Source organism: Carcharodon carcharias, chromosome 12 (genome assembly GCF_017639515.1).
Source record: "Carcharodon carcharias isolate sCarCar2 chromosome 12, sCarCar2.pri, whole genome shotgun sequence".
Lineage (NCBI taxonomy): Eukaryota > Metazoa > Chordata > Chondrichthyes > Lamniformes > Lamnidae > Carcharodon > Carcharodon carcharias.
The window spans coordinates 80,950,146-80,972,493 of NC_054478.1; the positions used below are offsets into that span (position 1 = coordinate 80,950,146).

The window sequence follows — 22,348 nt, forward strand, 5'->3', positions numbered from 1 at the left end:
CACTGGCAATTACCCAGCAATGTGGAAAATTTCCCAGGCATCTCCTGTCCACAAAGAGTAGGATAAATCAAACCCGGCCAATTACCGCCCCATCAGTCTACCCTCAATCTTCAGTAAAGTGATGGAAGGGGTCATCAACAGTGCTATCAAGCAGCACTTGCTTAGCAATAACCTCCTCACTGACCTCAGTATGGGTTCTGCCAGGGTTACTCAGCTTCTGACCTCATTGCAGCCTTGGTTCAAACATGGACAAAAGAGCTGATCTTCAGAGGTGAGTTGAGAGTGACTGCCCTTGACATCAAGGCAACATTTGACTGAGTATGGCATCAAGGAGCCCTAGCAAAACTGGACTCAATAGCAATTAGGAGAAAACTCTCCACTGGTTAGAATCATACCTAGTGCAAAGAAAGATAGCTATGGTTGTTGAAGGCCAATCATCTCAGCTCCAGGATATCACTGCAGGAGTTCCTCAGGGTAGTGTTCTTGGCCCAACCATTTTCAGCTGCTTCATCAATGACCTTCCTTCTATCATAAGATCAGAAATGGGGATGTTCGTTGGTGATTGCACAATATTCAGCACCATTCACAACTCCTCGCATACTGAGGCAGTCCATGTCCAAATGCGGCAAGACCTGGACGAATCCAGGCTTGGGCTGGCAAGTGGCAATTAACATTTGTGCCACACAAGTGTCGGGCAATGACTATCTCCAACAAGAGAAAATCAAATCGTTGCTCCTTGACATTCAATGGCATTAACATCACTGAATCCTCCACTATCAACATTCTGCGGCTTACTATTGACAAGAAACTGAACTGGACTAGCCATATAAATACTGTGGCTACAAGACCAGGTCAGAGGCTTGGAATCCTGCGACAAGTAACTTACCTCCTGACTCCCCAAAGTCTATCCACCATCTACATGGCACAAGCCATGAGTGTGATGGAATATTCTCCACTTGCCTGGATGACTGCAGCCCCCACAACACTCAAGAAGCTTGACAGCATCTAGGACAAGGCAGTCTGCTTGACTGACACCCCTTCCACAACATTCGCTCCCTCCATTACTGATAAACATTGGCAGCAGTATGTATCATCTACAAGAAGCACTGCAGAAACTCCCCAAAGCTCCCTAGGCAGCACCTTCCAAATCCACGACCGCTACCATCTAGAAGGACAAGGGCAGCAAACGCATGGGAATGCCACCACCTGGAAATTCCCCTCCAAGCCACACACCATCCTGACTTGGAAATATATCGCCGTTCCTTCACTGTCGCTTGGTCGAAATTCTGGAAGTCCCTCCCTAATAGCACTGTGTGTGTACCTACACCACATGGACTGCAGCAGTTCAAGGAGGCAGCTCACCACCACCTTCTCAAGGGCAATTAGGGATGGACATTAAATGCTGGCCTAGCCAGCGACACCCACATCCCATAAATGAATAAAAAAAGATTAAAATGTGGGAGTACATTTTGGTCAGAAGAATAAAAATGCCATGTACTCCTTGGAAAATAAGTGTATAGAGAAGGAAAGCAGACAGATTTACGGGAACAGATACACAAATCATTAAATGCTGAAGTGCTGAGTAATAAGATCATAAAAGAGCAAACAAAGTGCTGGGGTTCATTCATAGAGGGATAGAACTGAAAAGCAAGGGAGCGGTATTAAATTTGTATGTAACTTTGGTTAGACCACATTTGGAGTACTGTGAACACTTCCAGTCTCTACATTGTAGAAGGGATATAGAGGCACTGGAAAAGATTTAAAAGAGGATTTATTAGGATGATACCAGAACTGAGGGGGATAATTACTTATCAGTTGAGGCTGAACAACCTGGGGCTTTTTTCTCTAGAAAGAGAAGGCTCAGGAGGTGACCGGATAGAGAGCTCTAAGATCAAGAAAGGGGTTGATAGAGTACATGTAGAGAAGATATTTCCGTTTGTGGGGGATACCAAAAGTAAGTGTCATAAATATAAGATAGTCACAAATAAATTCAACAGGGAATTCATGAAAAACTTCTTTGCCCAGAGTGTTGTTAGAATATGGAACTCACTACCACAAGGAATAGTTAAGCACATGAAGGAGAAAGAAATAAAAGATTATACTAATAGAATTAGATGATGATGGGTGGGAGGAGGCTTGTATGAAACATGAACACTGGCAAAAACCAATTGGGTTGAATGGCCCATTTCTACATTGCGCACTCTGTATCAAATAATTGTGCTCAAAGGAGACCATGAACGCATGTTCTCAATCAATCGTAAAACCAATAAGCACATAGCTTTAATGCTGCACATATATTGATAATCTCATGGTGCTCGTACTTGCCAGCATTGCAAGCTTCTCACTCCTCCATCATTGCCAAATGGCAAGCAGTATACCACTGGTGCATTACTAATGCTCTGTCTCAGCATCAAATTTCCCTCCCCCTCCTACCCAAGGCAGGAAATCTCCCCTCTTATTTCAAAAATAAGGACATGGATTACCTTTGATGGAGGCTGCACTTTCTATAGTTTGGTAAATTAGTTTGTTATTCTATGATTTAGTGAAGCATGCTCTGTGTTTAGTAGTTTAATAGAAGGGTTTGTGAGTTCTATATTTTCATGGAGGTGATAACTTGTGTAATTTGATGTTGGACGTTGCATGATCTATATTTCAGAGGTTGAATGATCATTAAGTTTGGAGAAGGATGCTGCTATTTCTGTGGTTTGGTAGAGGTTGTTAGATCTGTGCTTTGGAGGAAGTATGTTAGTTCTGTGATTTGGAGGAGGCTACCAAGCATTCTGTGGTTTGGTAGTGACTGCTAGTCTGTGGTTTGTTAAGTGTTCACAGTCTGTGGTTTTGTGGAAGCTGTTGGAGGCTTTACATCTGATGTAGGATGTATTTCATGCTTCACGGAGGTGATATTATGAAGAAGATTTGTTACATGTGTTTTCAGTCTCATTTATGCTACTTGATAGAGCTCAACTTTAAGATGTACTCAGTTTTATGAATATTGTTTTACTAGTATTTGTGTATTTTGTACATATTGAAATGAAGATAGTTAGCATTGGACAATTAAGCATTTTTCATATATTATTACACAACTAGATTAAAATCTACTCCAGATTTGATGCAGTGTAGAGCTCCCTCTACATCTTCCAAAAGTATTCCAGATCTGGTCTCAAAGTACCACCTTTCACCAATATGGCATTTTAATTTAATCATACCTTCTGTTCTTGTGGCCTATTTGAGTGGCATTGCTTAAATTGTGCCGGTTTGAGAAGTATTTTGTTTTGTCAATTCCTGGTAACTTGGAAATAAATTCAAACTGCTCTTGAAATTGTCATCCACCATCAAAGAAAATATTATCACAAACTTTAAGACAGGTGCAATGTTGTGAAGATCCTAAGATTTTTGGTTTGTTTAACGGCTGATCTTTCATACTACTTTGAGGTCAGTGACTTTATGTTCAGTAGAGTCTGATTTTCTGAATTAACAAGCACTATTTATGATTGTAAACCGTTAAGTACATTTTCAATAAGTAATCCATTTTTCTGTCTCTTCCTTCTGTTACGCCTGCATTGCTGTTGCTAAAAGTTAAAGGGCAGTACATGGCCCTTTGTGCGTGGGAAAAATCTTGACTTTAGATTACATTGTAATCTTGGAAGTTACAATATGTCTGACATCATTGGCGTGACATCAGTCATCTCAATTTCTCTGCTCCTCTCACCCACTCTAACCTATCTCTTTCTGAACTTGCTGCACTCCGTTCTCTGAGGTCCAACCCTGACATTGTCATCAAACCTACTGACAAGGGTGGTGCTGTTGTTGTCTGGCGCACTGACCTCTACCTCGCAGAGGCTGAGCGTCAACTCACAGACAGTTCCCCCTACCTCCCTCTGGACCATCACCCCACCACTGAACATCAAGCCATTGTTTCTAGACTGTCACTGACCTCACCTCCTCTGGAGATCTTCCCTCCACAGCTTCTAGCCTCATAGTCTCCCAACCTCGGATGGCCCGCTTCTACCTCTTACCCAAAATCCACAAACAGGATTGTCCCAGCAGACCGATCATGTCAGCCTGTTCTTGCCCCATGGAACTCATTTCTTGCTATCTTGACTCCATTCTCTCTCCCCTTGTCCAGTCTCTTCCCACTTTCATCCGTGATTCCTCTGACACCCTACATCATATCGACAATTTCCAGTTCCCTGGCCCCAACCGCCTCCTCTTCACGTCCAATCACTCTACACCTCCATCCCCCACCGGGATGGTCTGAGGGCTCTCCGCTTCTTCCTCGAACAAAGGCCCGAACAATCCCCATCCACCACTACCCTCCTCTGTCTGGCTGAACTTGTTCTTTCAATGAACAATTTCTCCTTAAACTCCTCTCACTTCCTCCAAGTAAAAGGTGTGGCTATGGGTACCCACATGGACCCCAGTTATGCCTGTCTCTTTATGGGGTATGTGGAACATTCCTTGTTCCAGTCCTACTCCGGCCCCCTTCCACAACTCTTTCTCTGGTACATCGATAACTGCTTCGGTGCTGCTTCATGCTCTCGTCTGGACCTGGAGAAATTTATTAACTTTGCTTCCAATTTCCACCCCTCCATCAGTTTCACATGGTCCATCTCTGACACTTCCCTTCCTTGACCTCTCTGTCTCAATTTCTGGTGATAGATTGTCCACCAATATTCATTACAAGACTACCGACTCCCACAGCTACCTTGACTACAGCTCCTCACACCCCGCTTCCTGTAAGGACTCCATCCCATTCTCTCAGTTCCTTCGCCTTCGTCACATCTGTTCTGATGATGCCACTTTCAAAAACAGTTCCTCTGACATGTCTTCCTTCTTCCTTAACCCAGGTTTTTCACCCACAGTGGTTGACAGGACCCTCAACCGTGTCCGGCCCATCTCCCGCGCATCCGCCCTCACACCTTCCTCTCCCTCCCAGAACCATGATAGGGTCCCGCTTGTCTTCACTTATCACCCCACCAGCCTCCACATTCAAAGGATCATCCTCCGCCATTTCCGCCAACTCCAGCATGATGCCACCACCAAACACATCTTCCCCTCACCCAGCCTGGCGGCATTCTGCAGGGATCGTTCCCTCCGGGACACCCTGGTCCACTCCTCCATCACCCCCTACACCTCAACCCCCTCCTACAGCACCTTCCCATGCAACCGCAGAAGGTGCAACACCTGCCCCTTTACTTCCCCTCTCCTCACCGTCCAAGGGCCCAAACATTCCTTTCAGGTGAAGCAGCATTTCACATGCACTTCCCTCAATATAGTCTACTGCATTCGCTGCTCCCAACGCGGTCTCCTCTACATTGGAGAGACCAAATGCAGACTGGGTGACCGCTTTGTGAACACCTTCGGTCTGTCCACAAGCATGACCCTGACCTCCCTGTCACTTGCCATTTCAACACACCACCCTGCTCTCATGCCCACATGTCCATCCTTGGCCTGCTGCAATGTTCCAGTGAAGCTCAACGCAAACTGGAGGAACAGCACATCATCTTCCGACTAGGCACTTTACAGCCTACTGGACTGAATATTGAGTTCAACAACTTTAGATCATGAACTCTCTCCACCATCCCCACCCCTTTTCCGATCCCCCCTTTTCCAATAATTGGTATATATTTTTCTTTTCTCACCTATTTCCATTATTTTTAAATGTATTTCCATCCATTGTTTTATCTCTATCTTTTAGCCTATTGCGATCCCTTTCCCCCACTCCACCTCCACTAGGGCTATCTGTCCCTTGCTTGTCCTGCTTTCTACCCTTAATGTCACCTTTAGCACAGTTCTTAGCTAAAATCACCACCTTCAACGCCTCTTTGTCCTTTTGTCTATGACATCTTTTGGCTATCTCCACTGGCCCTCTATCCAGCTCTACCTGCCCCACCACACCCCCCATCCCCTTAAACCAGCTTATTTTTCACCTCTTTTCTATTTTTCCTTGGTTCTGTTGAAGAGTCATACGGACTTGAAACATTAACCATGTTCCCCTCTGCAGATGCTGTCAGACCTGCTGAGTTTTTCCAGGTATTTTTGTTTTTGTTTCGGATTTCCAGCATCTGCAGTTTTTTGCTTTTACAATATTTCTTCAGCTTTATAAATGTTAGTTTAAATTTTAAAACACATTTTTCTGTGCATTTCTACACTTCGATATACAGTGAAACTCCAAATTACGACCTCAAGTTGCATTTTATTTTCATGCTTTTAGCTGTAAATGACTCATTTTGTGTTCTTTAAGGATCCTATATCACATAGGCAGGCCCCATTTAAAACTGCTGCGCTGAGGATGGTTGAATATAATCAAAAATGCCCCATTTAGTCAGAAGTCATTTTCTTTTCAAAAGGCAAATGTTATTTAATCTTTCAGCTGTTCATTGTGCCATCATAAATACTTTCTTTTTGCTGCAGTTGTGGGGCTGAAATGAGCCCACTAATTGCCTCCTATTTCCAATGACATGTGGTGGTTTAGTGGGAAGAGAACGCAGCAGGGAGGAGGAAATAGGAGGCTGAGAAAATGAGAGCTAATTATTTTCACTTGCTCATGTCAGGTTGGTGTCAGGCTTGTTTTTACAAACTAGAAGGTTTAGCACTAAATAAAACAAACTGGCGTCATGTTTTTATATACTGGCAATGTCATGAAAGCAGCTGCACTGCAAATAATGCCTGCAATTGCATGGACACCATCTGACTTCCACTGTGTGTCTGTGCTAATGAGTATATCACAGTGGTGCCAAGTGAAAGGTGCTGAATTATGTATGATTCTTCATTAGTGCAGTAATAGTTCTGTACATCATTATGGGACATTGTTTCTCCTGAGGCGATTAAAAAAAAATCCTCTGTTCAAGACCTAGTAGTAACCCCTACATGCTAGTGAGGTCCACTTGTGTAGTTCTATGTGAGCAGCTTCCTGTAGATTCTTTTTTATATTTACAATTGGCCCAAGGGATGTTGGAACAGTAGGCAATGACATTGTAAACAGAATGGAGTAACACAGATTAACAGATACTTATCTGATCTCAGGCCTCATTTCCACTTAAGACCAAGCACAATGACATTTGCTGATCTGCAGACCAAGATAATGATGCAGAGTAGAAATGTTGCTGGTCTTAGATGTTTGTCGTATATTGTCAGTTAATGCTGACAGTTTCTAAAGTTTTATTTCAGAACTTTCATCAGCCCTTTAGCATGCTAAATGAAAATCTTTATTAAAAAGTTTAATTGGTAATTGTGAACAGTTTCAAGCATCCCTTGGTTTAGATACATGCACAAACATTTGCTACATTAAAAGCATCACAGTATATTTTTATAATGGCAGTATTTTCGAACAATAAACTTTAGATATGAATAGTGATGTGAGTAACATTTGGTATCTGGCAGATAAGTTACAGATAAAGTGGAAACAGCTGAACTTTTTTACCCTACACATCTTTTCCTTCCCTATATCAAGCATTGTTCTCTCATTAGGAACTGGGCAAGAGATACCTGTTCCTGGGCTTCTGTTTCATGTTGATTGACATGAAGTAAATAAGAGTCACTGTGGATAATCTCAGGAAAAATATAATGCTTTGGAGGAGGTACAGCACAGATTCACTAGAATGACACTCAATTCTGAGGAGAGATTGGATAAATGTAACTTTAGAAAGTTGACGGATGATCCAATCAAGGTATTTAAAATGATTAAGAAATTTGTAGGGTAGATCCAAAAGAAACTTGTTTCATCTTGTGGGGAAGTCCAGAATAAGGGGGAAAATCTTAAACATTACAGCAAAACCATTTAAAGTAAAATCAGCAAGCTCTTTTTCACACAAAGGGTGATGGAAAATGGGACTCTTCCCCCAAAATGGCTGTGTTGTTAGCTGAAATTTTCAAGACTGAGATTGATGTATTTTTGTTAGGTAAGGTTATCAAAGGACATAGAAGAAGAGCAGGTAAATAGAATTGAGGTACAGATCAACAGTAAGCTAATTTAATGATGGGACAAGCTCAAGAGTCTGGATATCTTACTCCTATTCCTGTATTTCCATATTTCTGTGGAAGGATTTGGCTGTGAGTTCAGTGGCAAAAGAGGTCACTGGTTGCTTCGATTGTTCTTTGTGAGGTAGGGCAGAATTTAACCACATAGCAGATTTTGAACAACAATGGAGTTAGTGAGTTGTTCATCAGCTGGTGTCTTGAAGGTCCTGTTTTTGTGCTTTCTGATATTGACAGGTTGTGCCTCATGTCAGCCCTGGCTCAGTTGGTAGCAACTCTCACCTCTAAATCATAAGGTCCTGGGTTCAAGTCCCTCTCCAGGTCTTGAGCACAAAACAAATCCATGCTGAAAGCCCAGTGCAGTACTGAGCGACTGCTGCACAGTTGGAGGTGCCATTTTTCAGGTCAGGCATTAAATCAAGGCCCCATCTGCCAGGTGGATGTAAAAGATCCCATGGCACTATTTCAGAGAACAGGGGGTTGTAATTTCCGGTGTCCAGGTCAATAATCTGTCCCTCAATCAACATCAGAAAAGATTACTATCACATTGCTGCTTGTGGGAGTGCTGTGCACAAATTAGCGGTTGCATTTCCTACATTACAAAAGTGACCACATTTCAAAAGTACTTCATTGGCTGTAAACTATTTTGAGACGTCCCATGGCCTTGAAAAGAGCTATGTGAATGCAAGTCTTTTCTTTTTTTGATTGACATCAGGAATTCACTATGTAGGGTGTCATGCAAGTAAAGGCAGACCCTCGCTTCACTGTTCTTTAGCAGCCTAGTGTCATTTCGTTGTGCACAAAGTAACAATATCACAAATCTACAAAAGACCATGTTCTATGGCTGCAGGCATATGCATGTAGTTGGAAGTAAAGTTTTCGCAAATTAGACTGATGTAAATCAATGCAGAAAATCGTATCAGGCACTGGAAGATGAAAAGAAGAGAATAAAAGATGGATTCATGAAAGGCATTACTTGTGTGGCATAAAATCCAGTGTATTGTTGCAATTTTGGGAGTGTAGTTAACCGGGAAACATTGTTTGCACTAAAAAATTGCAAGCACGGTTTACATGCCACCAAAAAACATACACAAAGATGTGATTTATGTATCAAATTTTATAGTTAGTGAAGTGTGTGCATTTTGATATAATGAGTTTTAAACGGTTGACTGAGAGAAATGGATGCACAAAAATATTCTCTTTTGAGTTGGCGTACCTTTCATATAATTGTTATTAAATTTTATTCTGTGTAAAATCTACTCCACTTCAGCTTGCTCCTGTGGGGAATGTCTATTCCCACCAAGGATGAAAGTCGTCAGACACATTTAAACAACTTTTCTGGGGAGGGGGGAGGAGAATCAAGAGTTCCACTTACACAGTGCACACACTACTACCAACAGTGAACAAACAGAAATCATCTGGGCTAACAAAGAGCTTGTCACCTAGTCATGCCTCTCTTACAAATAATGCAATTCCTCTGTACATCATGAATAAGCATTGAAAAGGAAAGATTTGTGCCCCTTCTGTCCACAAATGCATTTGTAACTTAAGCATGCAAACACAGTGAAAATATCTTCGTATGGGCTCATGTTGTGAATGTGTCAAGGCACATGGATGAAAATTATTTCTGGCTTATTTCTAACAAAAACATTAGAACGCCATCTTAGATTTGTAGGAAAGAGCAACTTTTTTTTATTTCATGTTTGTGCAAGAAAATAAATAAATTTGCATAGTTTTTAACAAAACTAATATAGATATGGAGAAGATTTTCCCAGTTGCTGGTTAATACTCGTCATTGAAATAATTGCAAAAGATACAAATCATGGAATCTTATAGCACAGGTGAAACCCTTTTTCCAGTCATGTTTGTGTCAGCTCTATGAAATAATACATATTACTGGCTAGTTACATAACCATTTGTAAGGAAACTAAAGTGTTTATCAAAAACATGTTAGAGGGTCATCTTAATGAGTAACTGCTATGGTGCTCAACCTTAGAGATCAGGAAGAGTCAAGTTTTGATCCCTGGCCTGAGCAGATTTGCTACTCAGAGTGGCATCAGGGTCTCACATATGCCCTTAGTGCCCGCTGATTTCTGGAGGAAAGAAAATTAGCCAGGCTTTCCACTCCTGATCATTTCCACTGTTCCCTACTGGAAGGTGTGTATCTGTGACCATTAGGATTGAACCAGGATACAACACCCTCATAGCCAAATAACCCACCAAGATTCAGTATCTGGGTTCATTTGTGAAAAACAGTAATTTGGTGAGATTGTGGTAGAAGATTAATGGCATCAGTAGAGCCAAATCTCAGCACTAGCCACTACAGTCTGCAGAGAAAGGAAAACATTTTAAGTAAATGTACCAGCTACTACAATCAAGCCAAATATTGAAATATGTTTTTGAATGGCACTAAAATATATTTATTTCAATTTTGTAACATTTAGAAAAAGGCCAATTTCTGCAATAGATTTAACTGATGGCTGTTTCTGAAACACTGTTTCTCTTTTCTTGCTTCTGTGGGGAAAACAAATCACCAATCTATTAAAAAGTACAGCAATAATTGTTGAGCTGCTCTACTGTTCAGATAGAATGTATAACAATATTGTTAACATTGACGGATTTAGGTACTAAACAGTTTCTTCACGTATTTGAAGAAGATGTAATGCTTGTTTGACAATTTAATATGAGGAATATGTTTGAAATTATTAGAATGTTTATTTAGACAATGTAATAACTCAATTTATATATCACTCTGTAAAGAGCTAATCCCTGGAGTTGTCGTCTTTTTAATCATGACATACTTGCCTGTCTATAGCAGCCTCTAGGTTGTGCTGTTGAATCACCTTTCCCATGTTGAATAACATTTTGTCGATTTCCATTGGTACAAAATTAATTACAGTAAATTAAAAAATTTTGAATAATTTCAAGTATTGCTCCTTATGCATCCTTAACCATATCTTAAAAAATTAATTCGAAATTTAGGGTATTGTGAAATTATATTTGCCCATGCCTATAGGTAAGAGACATGTAAAAACTAATGCATGCACTTCTGTGTAGCCATTGCACCACAATTTTATTAACTAGAAAAAATTCCTAACTAAATTTCTGTTTGTAAAATATAGCAACATAAATTTGGTTGGATCAAAAAGAACTTTGAAATCTAGAAATACTTGGGAGGTTAACTTAATGGTAAGCAAAAATAATTGTTTGAATTTGGAAATGTTTGCACATTCAAATATGACAAGTGATGTTTTTGAATTGAATGCCAGGCTAACTCCCTCTGACCAAGATCTGTTACCTGGCTTCAGTTCTAATGTTGCTTGTCTTCAGGCTTTTTAAAGAAAATACAGTTGGCATTTATATATGTCAAAATCTGACAGTAAAATAGATGTAAAGCTTCTCTTTGATAGGATGACATACTCATGTACACCCTGTTAAAACTTGTTTCTGTTCTTGTCAGGATTCTAAATGGAAAATGTATGTGGAAGTGGATGGTGACGATGTTGCATTGACCTACATCAAGGATGTAACTTTCAATGCTAATCGGCAAGGTACAGATGTAATTAAAATAACCAAGGTAAGTACACACGTTTTGGTAAATTCATTTAATGTTGAACATTTAAGCAAATGTGTTTTAACATTTTTGTGCATTAAGATGGGTGTCATGTTGTCAACAAAGTAGAGTTGCGTTTGCAAGAATTAGAGTTTCCTGCAATTTATTTCAACCCATATTCTCTGTATTATGTGTACGGCTTGATGGTAGAATTGTAACTTATTACTGGAGAAAAAAATTGGAATAATATACGGTTTGCATTATTCCTTTTTGTTATGTCAGCTCCCAGGTGTTAGTGTTATCAGAGCAATGATTCATCTGCTTAACTGTGCTGCACAAAATATTATTTTACATTATCATGCATCTAATTGTCTCAGTGGGTAGCAATCCAGTGTCTGAGTTGGAGAAGTGTGGGTGAAAGCCCCATTCCAGCACGTAATCTGAGACCTCCTATGCCTGTTCCAGGGAATGTAGAAGATCCCATGGATTTATACGAAGGAGCGCAGGCAAGCTCCCCTGGGGTCCTGGTCAACATTTAGCCCTCAATAAGCAACACAAAGAACAGATAAAATTCATCTAATTTATTTGTCTTAACTGCCTACAAAACAACAGTGACCTGGGGATAATTAATTGGCAGTGAGGTATCCTGAGATGTAAATCGAGACTTTCTTACTGTAATATTGCAGCATTATTCCGCTTGTGCATCATGGTGGAAATTGCATAGAATTACAACATTGGCCCTACGTGTTTATGTTGGTAATTATCTCCATGACAGCGGCAGTCTTAATTTCATGTTGCTGTCTTGTTTCCAAATCCCTTTATTTCACTTTCCTTCAACTAACTATTTAACTGATTCTTAATATTTGAGATGGGGCTAGATTTTACAGGCTGTCCTGGACACTGTCCCCTGGCTAAAAGGTCAGGGGTGGGAGCAAGCCTGCGATGCCTGCAGATGCCCTGCAGCGATTTAACACTGGGAGCAGCGTTAAGTGCCTGAAGACGAGTCTTCCGTGCCTATTTCTGGAGGAAGTCCCTTGTTAAATAGCTGCCAGCCAATCAGATTGGCCGGCAGCTCTATGGTCCCACCAGCGCTATCAGGAGCTTTGGTAGCTGCTGGGACTACAGGCAATCCCACCGCACCGAAAAGCCCAGGTAAATCCAGGGTCGCAGCAATGGGGGGGGTTGGGAAGGGTGGTGGTGGGGTGCAGGCAGGTAGGGGGCCAGGTTGAAGAGGCCATGGGGGAGGATTCAAGGGGAGGGGGTTAACCTTTGGAGTGGGATGACCTTTGGAGGTGGGGTGGGCCCAGGGAGCCTAAAAAGAGGTCCCACACCCCCTTGCCTGACACCAACTAAAGCTAGCAGGTTTCCCACATGACGTAGGCCAACCCTGCTATGGGTAAAATAGCGGCAGCAGCGGGACAAGGCCCTTGTGTCTTCCCCATCCATGCAAAATTTCAGACAGGTTGGGGGCGGGCGGATACGTGATGGAAGGCCACCTGCTGGATTTTAAATTCACTCCCACCATCAAGCCCACAGGCAGGGTAGTGTAAAATCCAGCACACAGTTTTTAATTCAATCATTAACTCTGCATTCCACAAACACTTACATTTACTCTATAAATTTCTGATTCCCACACTTTAGTCTCTTGTGATCTCCCTCCTAAATACCTTATATTTAACCCTATATACAAATACAACTATCCTTGATACCTCAACTGTGGAAAATGGTATATTTTGATCTACAGTGTCTCATCCGATCATAATTTTAAACATTTTGAGAAAATCGGGATCACTGAGATATGCAAGAGTTGTAATCTGAGAAACGCTTCCACTATTGAAATTATATTTGGTGTGAACACATTGGCTCATTGTTGTTATTACTGGGTAAAATTGATACAACTCCTTGGGCTGGATTTTTTGCTGAGTCTGGCCGACTCTGGAGACCTTTAAAAATGGAAGGCAAGACCTGGAATCAGAAGCCCCTCCACCATTTCCAGCAGATCCCATTTTTGTTGATGGAGGAAGGGGGAGTGGTGTAAATCTCGCAGGTGAGAAACCAAAACTTAGAAGGGCTATTTGAAAATGATGCTGAGTTCAAACAGATCCCACTTTCACTGTTTCTTAATCTGCAATGTGGGAGTTGCAAATTTATAGAGTAGACATAAACGATCTTGAATGGTAGTTAAGGTCTGATCAAGCATCATGATCTGTTTTTTTTTAAGTTACACCCCTTTAAACACAAAAAATTAAAGGCTGAAGCTATCAGTTAGAGTTTAAAAAAAATACCAGCTGTTGGGCTGCTTTGATTGATGGCATTTGGTGTAGGTTAAAAAAAATTTACCCTCTGTTCCTGCAATTTCAATAGCGTTCCATTTCCCAAGGGCTGTCATGACAACTGAGGGTCATTATGAATGCTTGGTTGAGTTTCAAAAGCTACAAAAGCACTTATCTCATTGGGGGGCTGAGTTCACATTTTGATTGATATTTTAGAGGCTATTAATGGAGTAGATGTATTTGATGTGGTTATTAAATAGAAATTTAGGTGTAAGCAGGATGCCCGCCAGGCCAGATGAGAAGAATGCCTGGCATGTGTGAGTGCTGAGTGGTGCCATGAATGGATTGAGGTCACGGTCCACAGGGCAGATGAAGGTGTGTGTGAAAGTGAATGGTGGTAATGTCCCTTGAGCTAAGAATGAGTGAGATCCCTTGAATGTGTGTGTGTGTGTGTGTTGAGTGATGAGAAGAGTAACTTACCCTGGCAGTATGGAGGAGATCATTCAATACAACAGAAAAATTCAGCATTGTCATCATTGAAATCACACACCGATTTCCCCACCCGATATCAGACTTTGCTAATTTCTGGGACAGTTCCACCCATTGTCTTGGGGTTGAGGGAAATGGTGGAAGGTATCATCAGAGTACAAATGGACAATAATCCTATACCTGTTGATGATGTCACTGAGGGACAGCTATAAGAGATGACTAAGGATAAGTCACTGGGAGACTCAGTAGGTGACTACAACGATGGGAAATGAAGTCATTGCTGGGGATAGACAGCTATCTAGCAGCTGGGAGTGAAATCAAATGAATGCTGTTCCATGGAGCTGGACAACAGACAAGAGATGATGGTGCCAAGATGGTCTGGTTAACCACACTGGACACTACAGATAGGTTGAAGAGGACAAGGAAGAGCAATGCACTGCATTCTTAATCACAGAGGGTATCATTCATGACTGACCAGGGTAAAACTAAAACTTCATTAAAGAGATTTCAACAAGGAGGGTTGAGAAGTGGTGAAGATGACTAACTTTGACAGGGAAAAGAGTTCCAAGGTGTGGTGATTGTTACAGATTATGAAAAGACCAAGGGTAGAGAAGATAGTGATAATGACTAGTATCAAGAAAATATAATCATCAGCTATCCACTTTCCGAAGGAGGCTTGAGGTACATACACTGGAGATTTTCTGTCTTTAGCATGAAAATGGAAAATCACACATGATAGCTTTAGACCATGTAGGTACGAGTTCACATTGAACCCATGGGAATGTTAATTAGCCTGTCTGGCGGGGATGTAATTGTCATAAAACTATCCAAGATTCTCATACAGTATTCAGATGCACAAAGGATCAGAGGAGCTGGAATTTGAGGAATAGTTTGGTTGCAAATAATTCCATCCAGTCTAGAAATGAAGAAACGCAAGACTGAGAAGATTCAATTTAATTTCTTTTTAAAAATTATGATCTGAAGTTTATTTTTAAAACAATTTCTGTCAGGTTTTGATCACTTACCTACTGAAAAAGTTCATTCTTTGCTTGGCAGCCAATTTGTCTCCAGTATCTTGCTTAAGTGGCCTTTGTCTACACCTTGACTGTGAATGGCAATAAGCCATTGTAGGGGGTGGGATGGGGCCAGGTGGGGCATCATAAGCAAGTGGATTCTGTCCTCAGCCAATATCCACATACGTACTTACAAACAGTAGTTTCTAGATAATGATCAAGAACAGAGACCCTGGGCGCTGAATTTTACTGGATACCGTGATCCCCAGGCAGATTCCACCCTCCCCAATTAAAAAGTTACCCGGAGAAGAACGGCTGTCCCGCAGTTACTTAATGACCAAAAGGCCTCAGGGACATGAAGTCCTGGCTCAGAGAGCTGCTGGCCAGTCAGAGGTTGGCAGCTCCCTATGTACTGGTAGCATCAGTGGGAGTAGTTCCCGGTACAGTACTCAGGCAATGGAGAAGTGAGCTGCGATGGATCAGAAGTGCTTGAGGATTGGCGCGGGGGGGCCTGGGGTTTGAGAAGTCATGGCGAGGGCAACCTGGGGATTACACCTTGGGGGAGCTCCCCAATGGGCTCAGGCGGCCAGTTAAGGAAGGACACCACCCCCCGCCACCCCACCACCAGTCAACCAGCTAAATGCCAGTGGCGGTTGGATGGGGCCCTTAAGTGGACATACTTTGCCCATTAAGGACTGGACAGGCTGTCTGGTGCCAACCCCATCACTGCTATAATTGTGGTGGGAGCAGGGGCAGGTGGGTAGGAGCCTGCCAGATTTATTGTGCACCTTGACCAAACACCCCCTCCCCCAACCCCACTGGCCTTCAAACCTGCCAACAGAGAGGTGTTAAACCCCCCCATCTAAATTTCCCCTCTCTAACTCATGGGTGCTGAGGTCATTTGCAGAATCCTATAGTAACAGTTCTGATGAAAGGTCATGAACTTAAATGTTAACTCTCTCTCACCACAGAAGCTGCCAGCCCTGCTGAGTATTTCCAGCATTTTCTGTTTTTATTTCAGATTTCTAGCATCTGCAGGATTTTGCTTTTGCAGAGTCCCTCTGCTAGCTCAGATAGTGAACTCAGCTGAGACTTTTGTGGCCCATACAGCTCAGTTATTGAGAGAAAAAAAAATGAGTATTTATCTTAAAGTTTAGTAACATTTCAAGGGGTCATCCATTTCAAAGTGAGTTGAAAAATGTTTTCAATCAATAGGTTGACTTTGGAATTCTCCATTGCAGAGAGCTGTGGATGCTCAGTTGTTGAGCATAATCAAGTCAGAGATCGGCAGATTTTTGGATGCTTAGGAATTCAGTACGTGTTGATGTAATTGATGGAAGATCACCTGTAGTCTTTTTGACTGCTGGAGCAGGCTCGATGAGCCAAATGTTCGACTATTTCTTATTTGCTTTTGTTAAGTTTCATTAATGTTGCCTCCATGCTTAGTGCATCACAAATTATCTAAAAATGAAGCTGAATTTAACATAAGATACATTTATGCCATGAAACATTCAGCATAATATATTATTTTGTGGTGAAAATAAATTTTTTTCCCCAAAATATATTTTTAAGGTTAAATAGAGCCACACAAGAAGCATTCACTTGATTTCTGAGCACATTTCTGACAGTGTTATTACTTGTTCTTAAAATATAAAAGTAATGTTGCAAATGTTCTAGAAAACTTGAATTATGTACAGATCCTAAGTCAAACAATAACTTTTGTTTTAGTAGTTATTGTTCAGAAATGGACATCATGGCCCATTTTACCACTCACTGCATTGAAAACCTGTGCAAACATTAAGCCATCATATTCAGGCAAACAGGTGGAAGAAGTAGACGTCATTTTAATGCAATAAATAGTCCACAACTTTCCACTTCTTAAAATGTGCAAATTTTATATTTAATGAAATTTCATGTTTTAAAATAGTTCACATGTTTAAAATTCTAGTCTTGCCTAAACATTCTATTTTCACAGCCTCCCTATCTAATGGAGAAGTGGATTATGGGAATTAGTGAGAACCAGATTGTCGAATGTATTGTTACTTACGAGGTGAGACTTGAAAACAAGCAACTTTTATTTTAAGTGCTTATAAGATCCACATATACTGCATGTGAAGTTTTAGACTGAAACATGGTGCTTTGAGAGTAGTTTGAGAAGCCTGAAGAGATTAATTTTGATGTGGCTTTGGCAACCTTTAAATAATTTCATTCTCCCTGCCACCATTCTTTAAAATGACTCCTGGGCCATTCCAGCCCTCCCACCTATCCCATGTTATTAGTTTTCTGCAGCCAAAGTGGCTGACAAACCAATTCCAAGCATTTACCAGTGCAATTCTGAAACTAACTGCTGGGAGGTGCATGTAACTAGTTCAAGTTGAGCTCTCCAATTTTCTCTCCCTCCCATAGGCAAGCCCTCACTTTTATATCAAGTAGACACAAAAAAATGAGATATATAGCAGGGCCATATTAGAGTGAAAGTAACAGTAACTAAAATGTATAGTTTATTTAATCATAAAACCAAATTTGCCTCCATCTGAATAACGTGCAATGTGCTACACTTTCGTTCTAATCCCACAATAATCCTGTGCCATTATTCATACAAATTCAGGTCCTCACCAATTGTTGCGGTCAGATTTCAGCAGTGTCTTATTCCTTTTCTCTGATTCAAATCTGATCACTTTTAAATTATGAATGGTCTTTGGGTCAGATTAGATAGAGTTTTACTCTGGATCTCTTCTTCCTCCTGAGTTCTCTGCCCAAAGGCAGGTCCTTGGCTATTATTCACTGAACCTTAGCAAAGTACCGTGAATTTTTACTGCAGGTGGAGCAAGGAGGCCTTACAGGCCCAACTCTGCCGGAATGAGGATCGAATCCCATGCTGTGGGCATTAATCTGATCCACATGCTGATCGTCTAGCTAACTGGCATCTCCAATCTTCATCTAACCCTTGCTATATCTGACCTGCAATATTGATACAGGATTCCTGCAATGAAATGTGTTCCAGTCCCCAATACTATTATCCCTCATGAACACTGGAAATACTCAGTACGTCATGCAGCATCAGCTCCAAGGTTGCTACCTCCACACCAGAGCTTATAAAATGTCCTTCCTTTTCCATCCATGGACCCTGTGCACCATGGTAGACAGAACCTTCAACCAGATCTGTCCTATTTCCCATCCTTATGTCCTAATCGCTTCCCTGCCTTAGTTGTAAATGTACTTACCTAGTATCCAACCAATCTCCACAATGAATATAACATCTTTCACCATTTGCAATATGATGTTTTCATCGAACATACTTCCCTACCCTCAACTCTGCATTCTGGAGAAACCATTCTTTCCTGTGACAAAAGCAAAACACTGCAGATGCTGAAAATCTGAAATAAAAATAGAAAATGCTGGAAAAACTCAGCAAGCCTGACAGCATCTGTGGAGAGAGAAACAGAGTTAACGTTTTGAGTCTGTATGACTCTTCCTGTGACACCCTGGTTCATTCTTCTAATACCCCTACCACCCTATCTCATTCCATGGCACCTTCCAATGCAAGCTGCCAATTAACTCTTCCTACACGAGTGTTTAGAGCTCCATACAGTATTATGGGCAAGCCATCAATTTCTAATTGCGCCCTCGAACTTAATATACTATATTTTGCCTACAAGAGGGAGACTAAATGCACTTTGGGAGGCCATTTTGCTGAATGCCTTCATTTAACCCATACAAGAACAGCAGCCAGGGTGGTTGGGGGTGGAGGGCGGGGTGGTGGTTGTGTGTGAGTCAGGGGCGTACTCTCAAATTGGCCGATCAGCTAATTTAGCAACTTTTTTTCATTTATGGGGTGTAGGCGTTGCTGGCTAGGCCAGCATTTATCACCCATCCTTAATTGCCCTTGAGAAGCTGATGTTGAGCTACCTACTTGAACCGCTGCAGATCATTAGGTGTAAGTACACCCACAATACTGTTAGGGAGGCAGTTCCAGGATTTTGACCCAGTGACAATTAAAGAATGGCAATATACTTCCAAGTCAGGATGGTGAGTGGCTTGGAGGGGAACTTCCAGGTGGTGGTATTCCCATCTATCTGCTGCCCTTGTCCACGACAGTAGTGGTCGTGGGTTTGGAAGGTACTGCCTTAGGTACTTTGGCGAGTTTCTGCAGAGCATCTTGTAGATGGTACACATTGCTGCCAGTGTTCACCAGTGGTGAAAAGAGTGAATGTTTGTGGATGTGGTGCCAATCAAGCTGGCTGCTTTGTCCTAGCTGATGTCTAGCGTCTTGAGTGTTGTTGGAACTGCACTCATCTGGGAAAATGGAAAGTATTCCATCACGCTCCTGACTTTTACCTTATAGATGAAGCACAGACTCTGGGGAGTCAGGAGGTGGGTTACTCACTGCAGGATTCCTAGACTCTGGCCTGCTTTTGTAGCCACAGTACTTATATGACTAGTCCAGTTCAGTTCCTGGTCAATGGTAATTCCCAGGGTGTTGATTGTTGGGGATTCAGCAATGGTAATACCATTGAATGCCGCGGGTGATGGTTAGGACACTACCCTGAGGAACCCCTGCAGTGATGTCCTGGAACTGAGATGATTGACCTCCAGAAACCTCAACCATCTTCCTTTGAGCTAGCGGAGAGTTTTACTCCTGATTCCCATTGACTCCAGTTTTGCTAAGGCTCCTTGATGCCACATTCGGTCAAATGTGGCCTTGATGTTAAGGGTAGTCACTCTCACCTCACCTCTGGAGTTCAGCTCTTTTATCCAGGTTTGAACTAATGCTGTATTGAGGTCAGAAGCTGAACTAATTCTGACAACTGCTACACTAAGTGTTAGTGCTGCAGTGATGTAATATTCACCTTTTTCTTTTACTGTTCATAATTTTTTATTTATATACGGGATGTGGGCTTTGCTGCCTAGGCCAGCATTTATTGCCCATCCCTAGCTGCCCTTGAAAAAGTGGTGGTGAGCTGCCTTCTTGAACCGCTGCAGTCCATGTAGTGTAGGTACATCCACAGTGCTGTTAGGAAGGGAGTTCCAGGATTTTGACCCAGCGACAGTGAAGAAATGGCGATATATTTCCAAGTCAGGGTGGCAAATGACTTGGAGGGGATCTTCCAGGTGGTGGTGTTCCCATCTATCTGTTGCCCTTGTCCTCCTAGATGGTAATGGTCGTGGGTTTGGAAAGTGCTGTCAAAGGAGCCTTGGTGAATTCCTATGTCTTATTGAACCCCCAGCTGAGCTCAGTCCCATATATTTCCACCTCTGCAGCTTTGATAACCTCAACACATCCGCTGAAACCCTCAGATATGCCTTTGTCATCTTCAGATTTGGCTATTTCAATGCCTTTCTGGTTGGCCTCCTATCCAGCACAACTCCATCAACTTCAGATCATCCAAAATTCTGTTGCCCAGGCACTACTCACCTATCATTCCTTTGCTTACTAACTTCCATTGGTTCTCAGTTCCCCTCTGATTTTCATGTTGAAATCAATCCTCATGGCCTCATTCCTCCTCATCTTTGTATCCTTCTCCACCACTGCAAATCACAACCACCAACCCCCAAATTCTCCATTCTTCTGATTCTGGCCTTTTATACATTCTCCCTCCTTTCCCCTCACCATTGGCAGCCATACCTTCTGCTATTGAGGTCCCACACGAAACACTCCTGCCTCTTCAATGCCCTCTTCTCCTTTAAGACACTTGTAAAACTCATCTCTCTGACTTCTTAATGTCTCCTTCTTTGGCTCAGCCCTTATCTATCTGAACATGCCAATGTTAACAAAATTCTATGCTAAAGCTACCATAAAAATGTAAGTAGTTATTGGGCTGGCATTTTAGATAGCGAGGCTCGTGTTACCTAGACTTATTTTGTGGGTGCTCCACTTTACAGGGGGAGGAGAGAGGGTCTTCTGGGCAGTTACTTTTCTTTTTCAAGTCATATTTCTCATTTCTTGTGATATTGTATGAAATACTTGTGGTTTGTTTTCTTCTTGTTTTTTGCCCAGTTCTGCAAGGAAATAAATTTGCAAAAATCAACAATGAGGTCTCAAAATCCTGGATTAACATTGGCTAGGTCATGATGTCATCAGAAGTTCCTTGAATACTTGATTTCAAATAACTTTTGGTCGGGTCACTTTGCCTTCTGGATATACAAATCTAATTTGAGCCTGGTGAATCTAAAGGAAGACATAATCACTTAGCAGAAGAAATTAATGTTCCCTAACGGCGCAGAGGGTCAGTGCATCATGTATGTAATCCTGTTCTGAGCCAACAATCAGGAAGATCTTAAATTTGATTCCTAAATTTCACCTCGGTAGTTTATTTCAGCCAAGTTACTGCATTTAGAAAATGCACATATGCAAATACTGGACAAAGATAGGATCCCATAGTTGGATAACCAGTCCAGTTTCAATTTCTATGCATGAAGACGATCTCCTTGGACAAGGTGTTAGAAGATAACTGGCACCAGTGGGAACTGTACCTCAGTATGAGGCATTTTCTTCAGGGGAGAAGAGGAAATGCTTCCCATTGGGCTTAAGCTCCTAGAAAAGATGTCAAATTTTAAAATAGAGTGCCAAAAATGTCTCTAAAAAGCTTTCTATTGAAAATTATTCGACAGAATGATGTCAAAGCTCCGAAAACAACCAAGCACCACCATACTGTTACACTGAATACTTTGAATACTGAAGTGAAGGAGGTGGTGCTAGTCATCCAAACCATGTCAACAAACACAGAAATCAAGTTTCAGAGCAAATGCCAGTCAAGTAAGTCCTTTATTGAAACCATTAAACTGTACTTTTTAATAATTGGAGGAAATCTAACAATATTATATGCAATTCTTTTTGCTGATTCTAATCCAAATCAAATTGCAAGAGTTTTTTTAGATATATAAAGGGTAAGAGAGAGGCAAAAGTAGACATTGGGCTGCTGGAAAATGACGCTGGAGAAGTAGTAGTGCGGAACAAAGAAATGGTGGAGGAACTGAATAGGTACTTTGTGTCAGTCTTCATGGTGGAAGACACGAGTAACATCCCCAAAGTTCAAGAGAGT

At 41.6% G+C, this 22,348-nt stretch overlaps 1 protein-coding gene across 2 annotated transcripts in view; it reads left to right on the plus strand.

Annotated features, from left to right (window-relative positions):
* LOC121284838 (mitogen-activated protein kinase kinase kinase 20-like) overlaps positions 1-22,348 on the plus strand; it is a 130,288-nt gene that overhangs the window by 102,363 nt on the left and 5,577 nt on the right. For both annotated transcript variants that reach the window (XM_041200622.1, XM_041200625.1), the window contains exons 17-19: positions 11,438-11,554; positions 17,281-17,355; positions 21,918-22,062. In XM_041200622.1, coding sequence (XP_041056556.1) covers positions 11,438-11,554; positions 17,281-17,355; positions 21,918-22,062 — 337 coding nt within the window. The remainder of the gene's footprint in view (positions 1-11,437; positions 11,555-17,280; positions 17,356-21,917; positions 22,063-22,348) is intronic.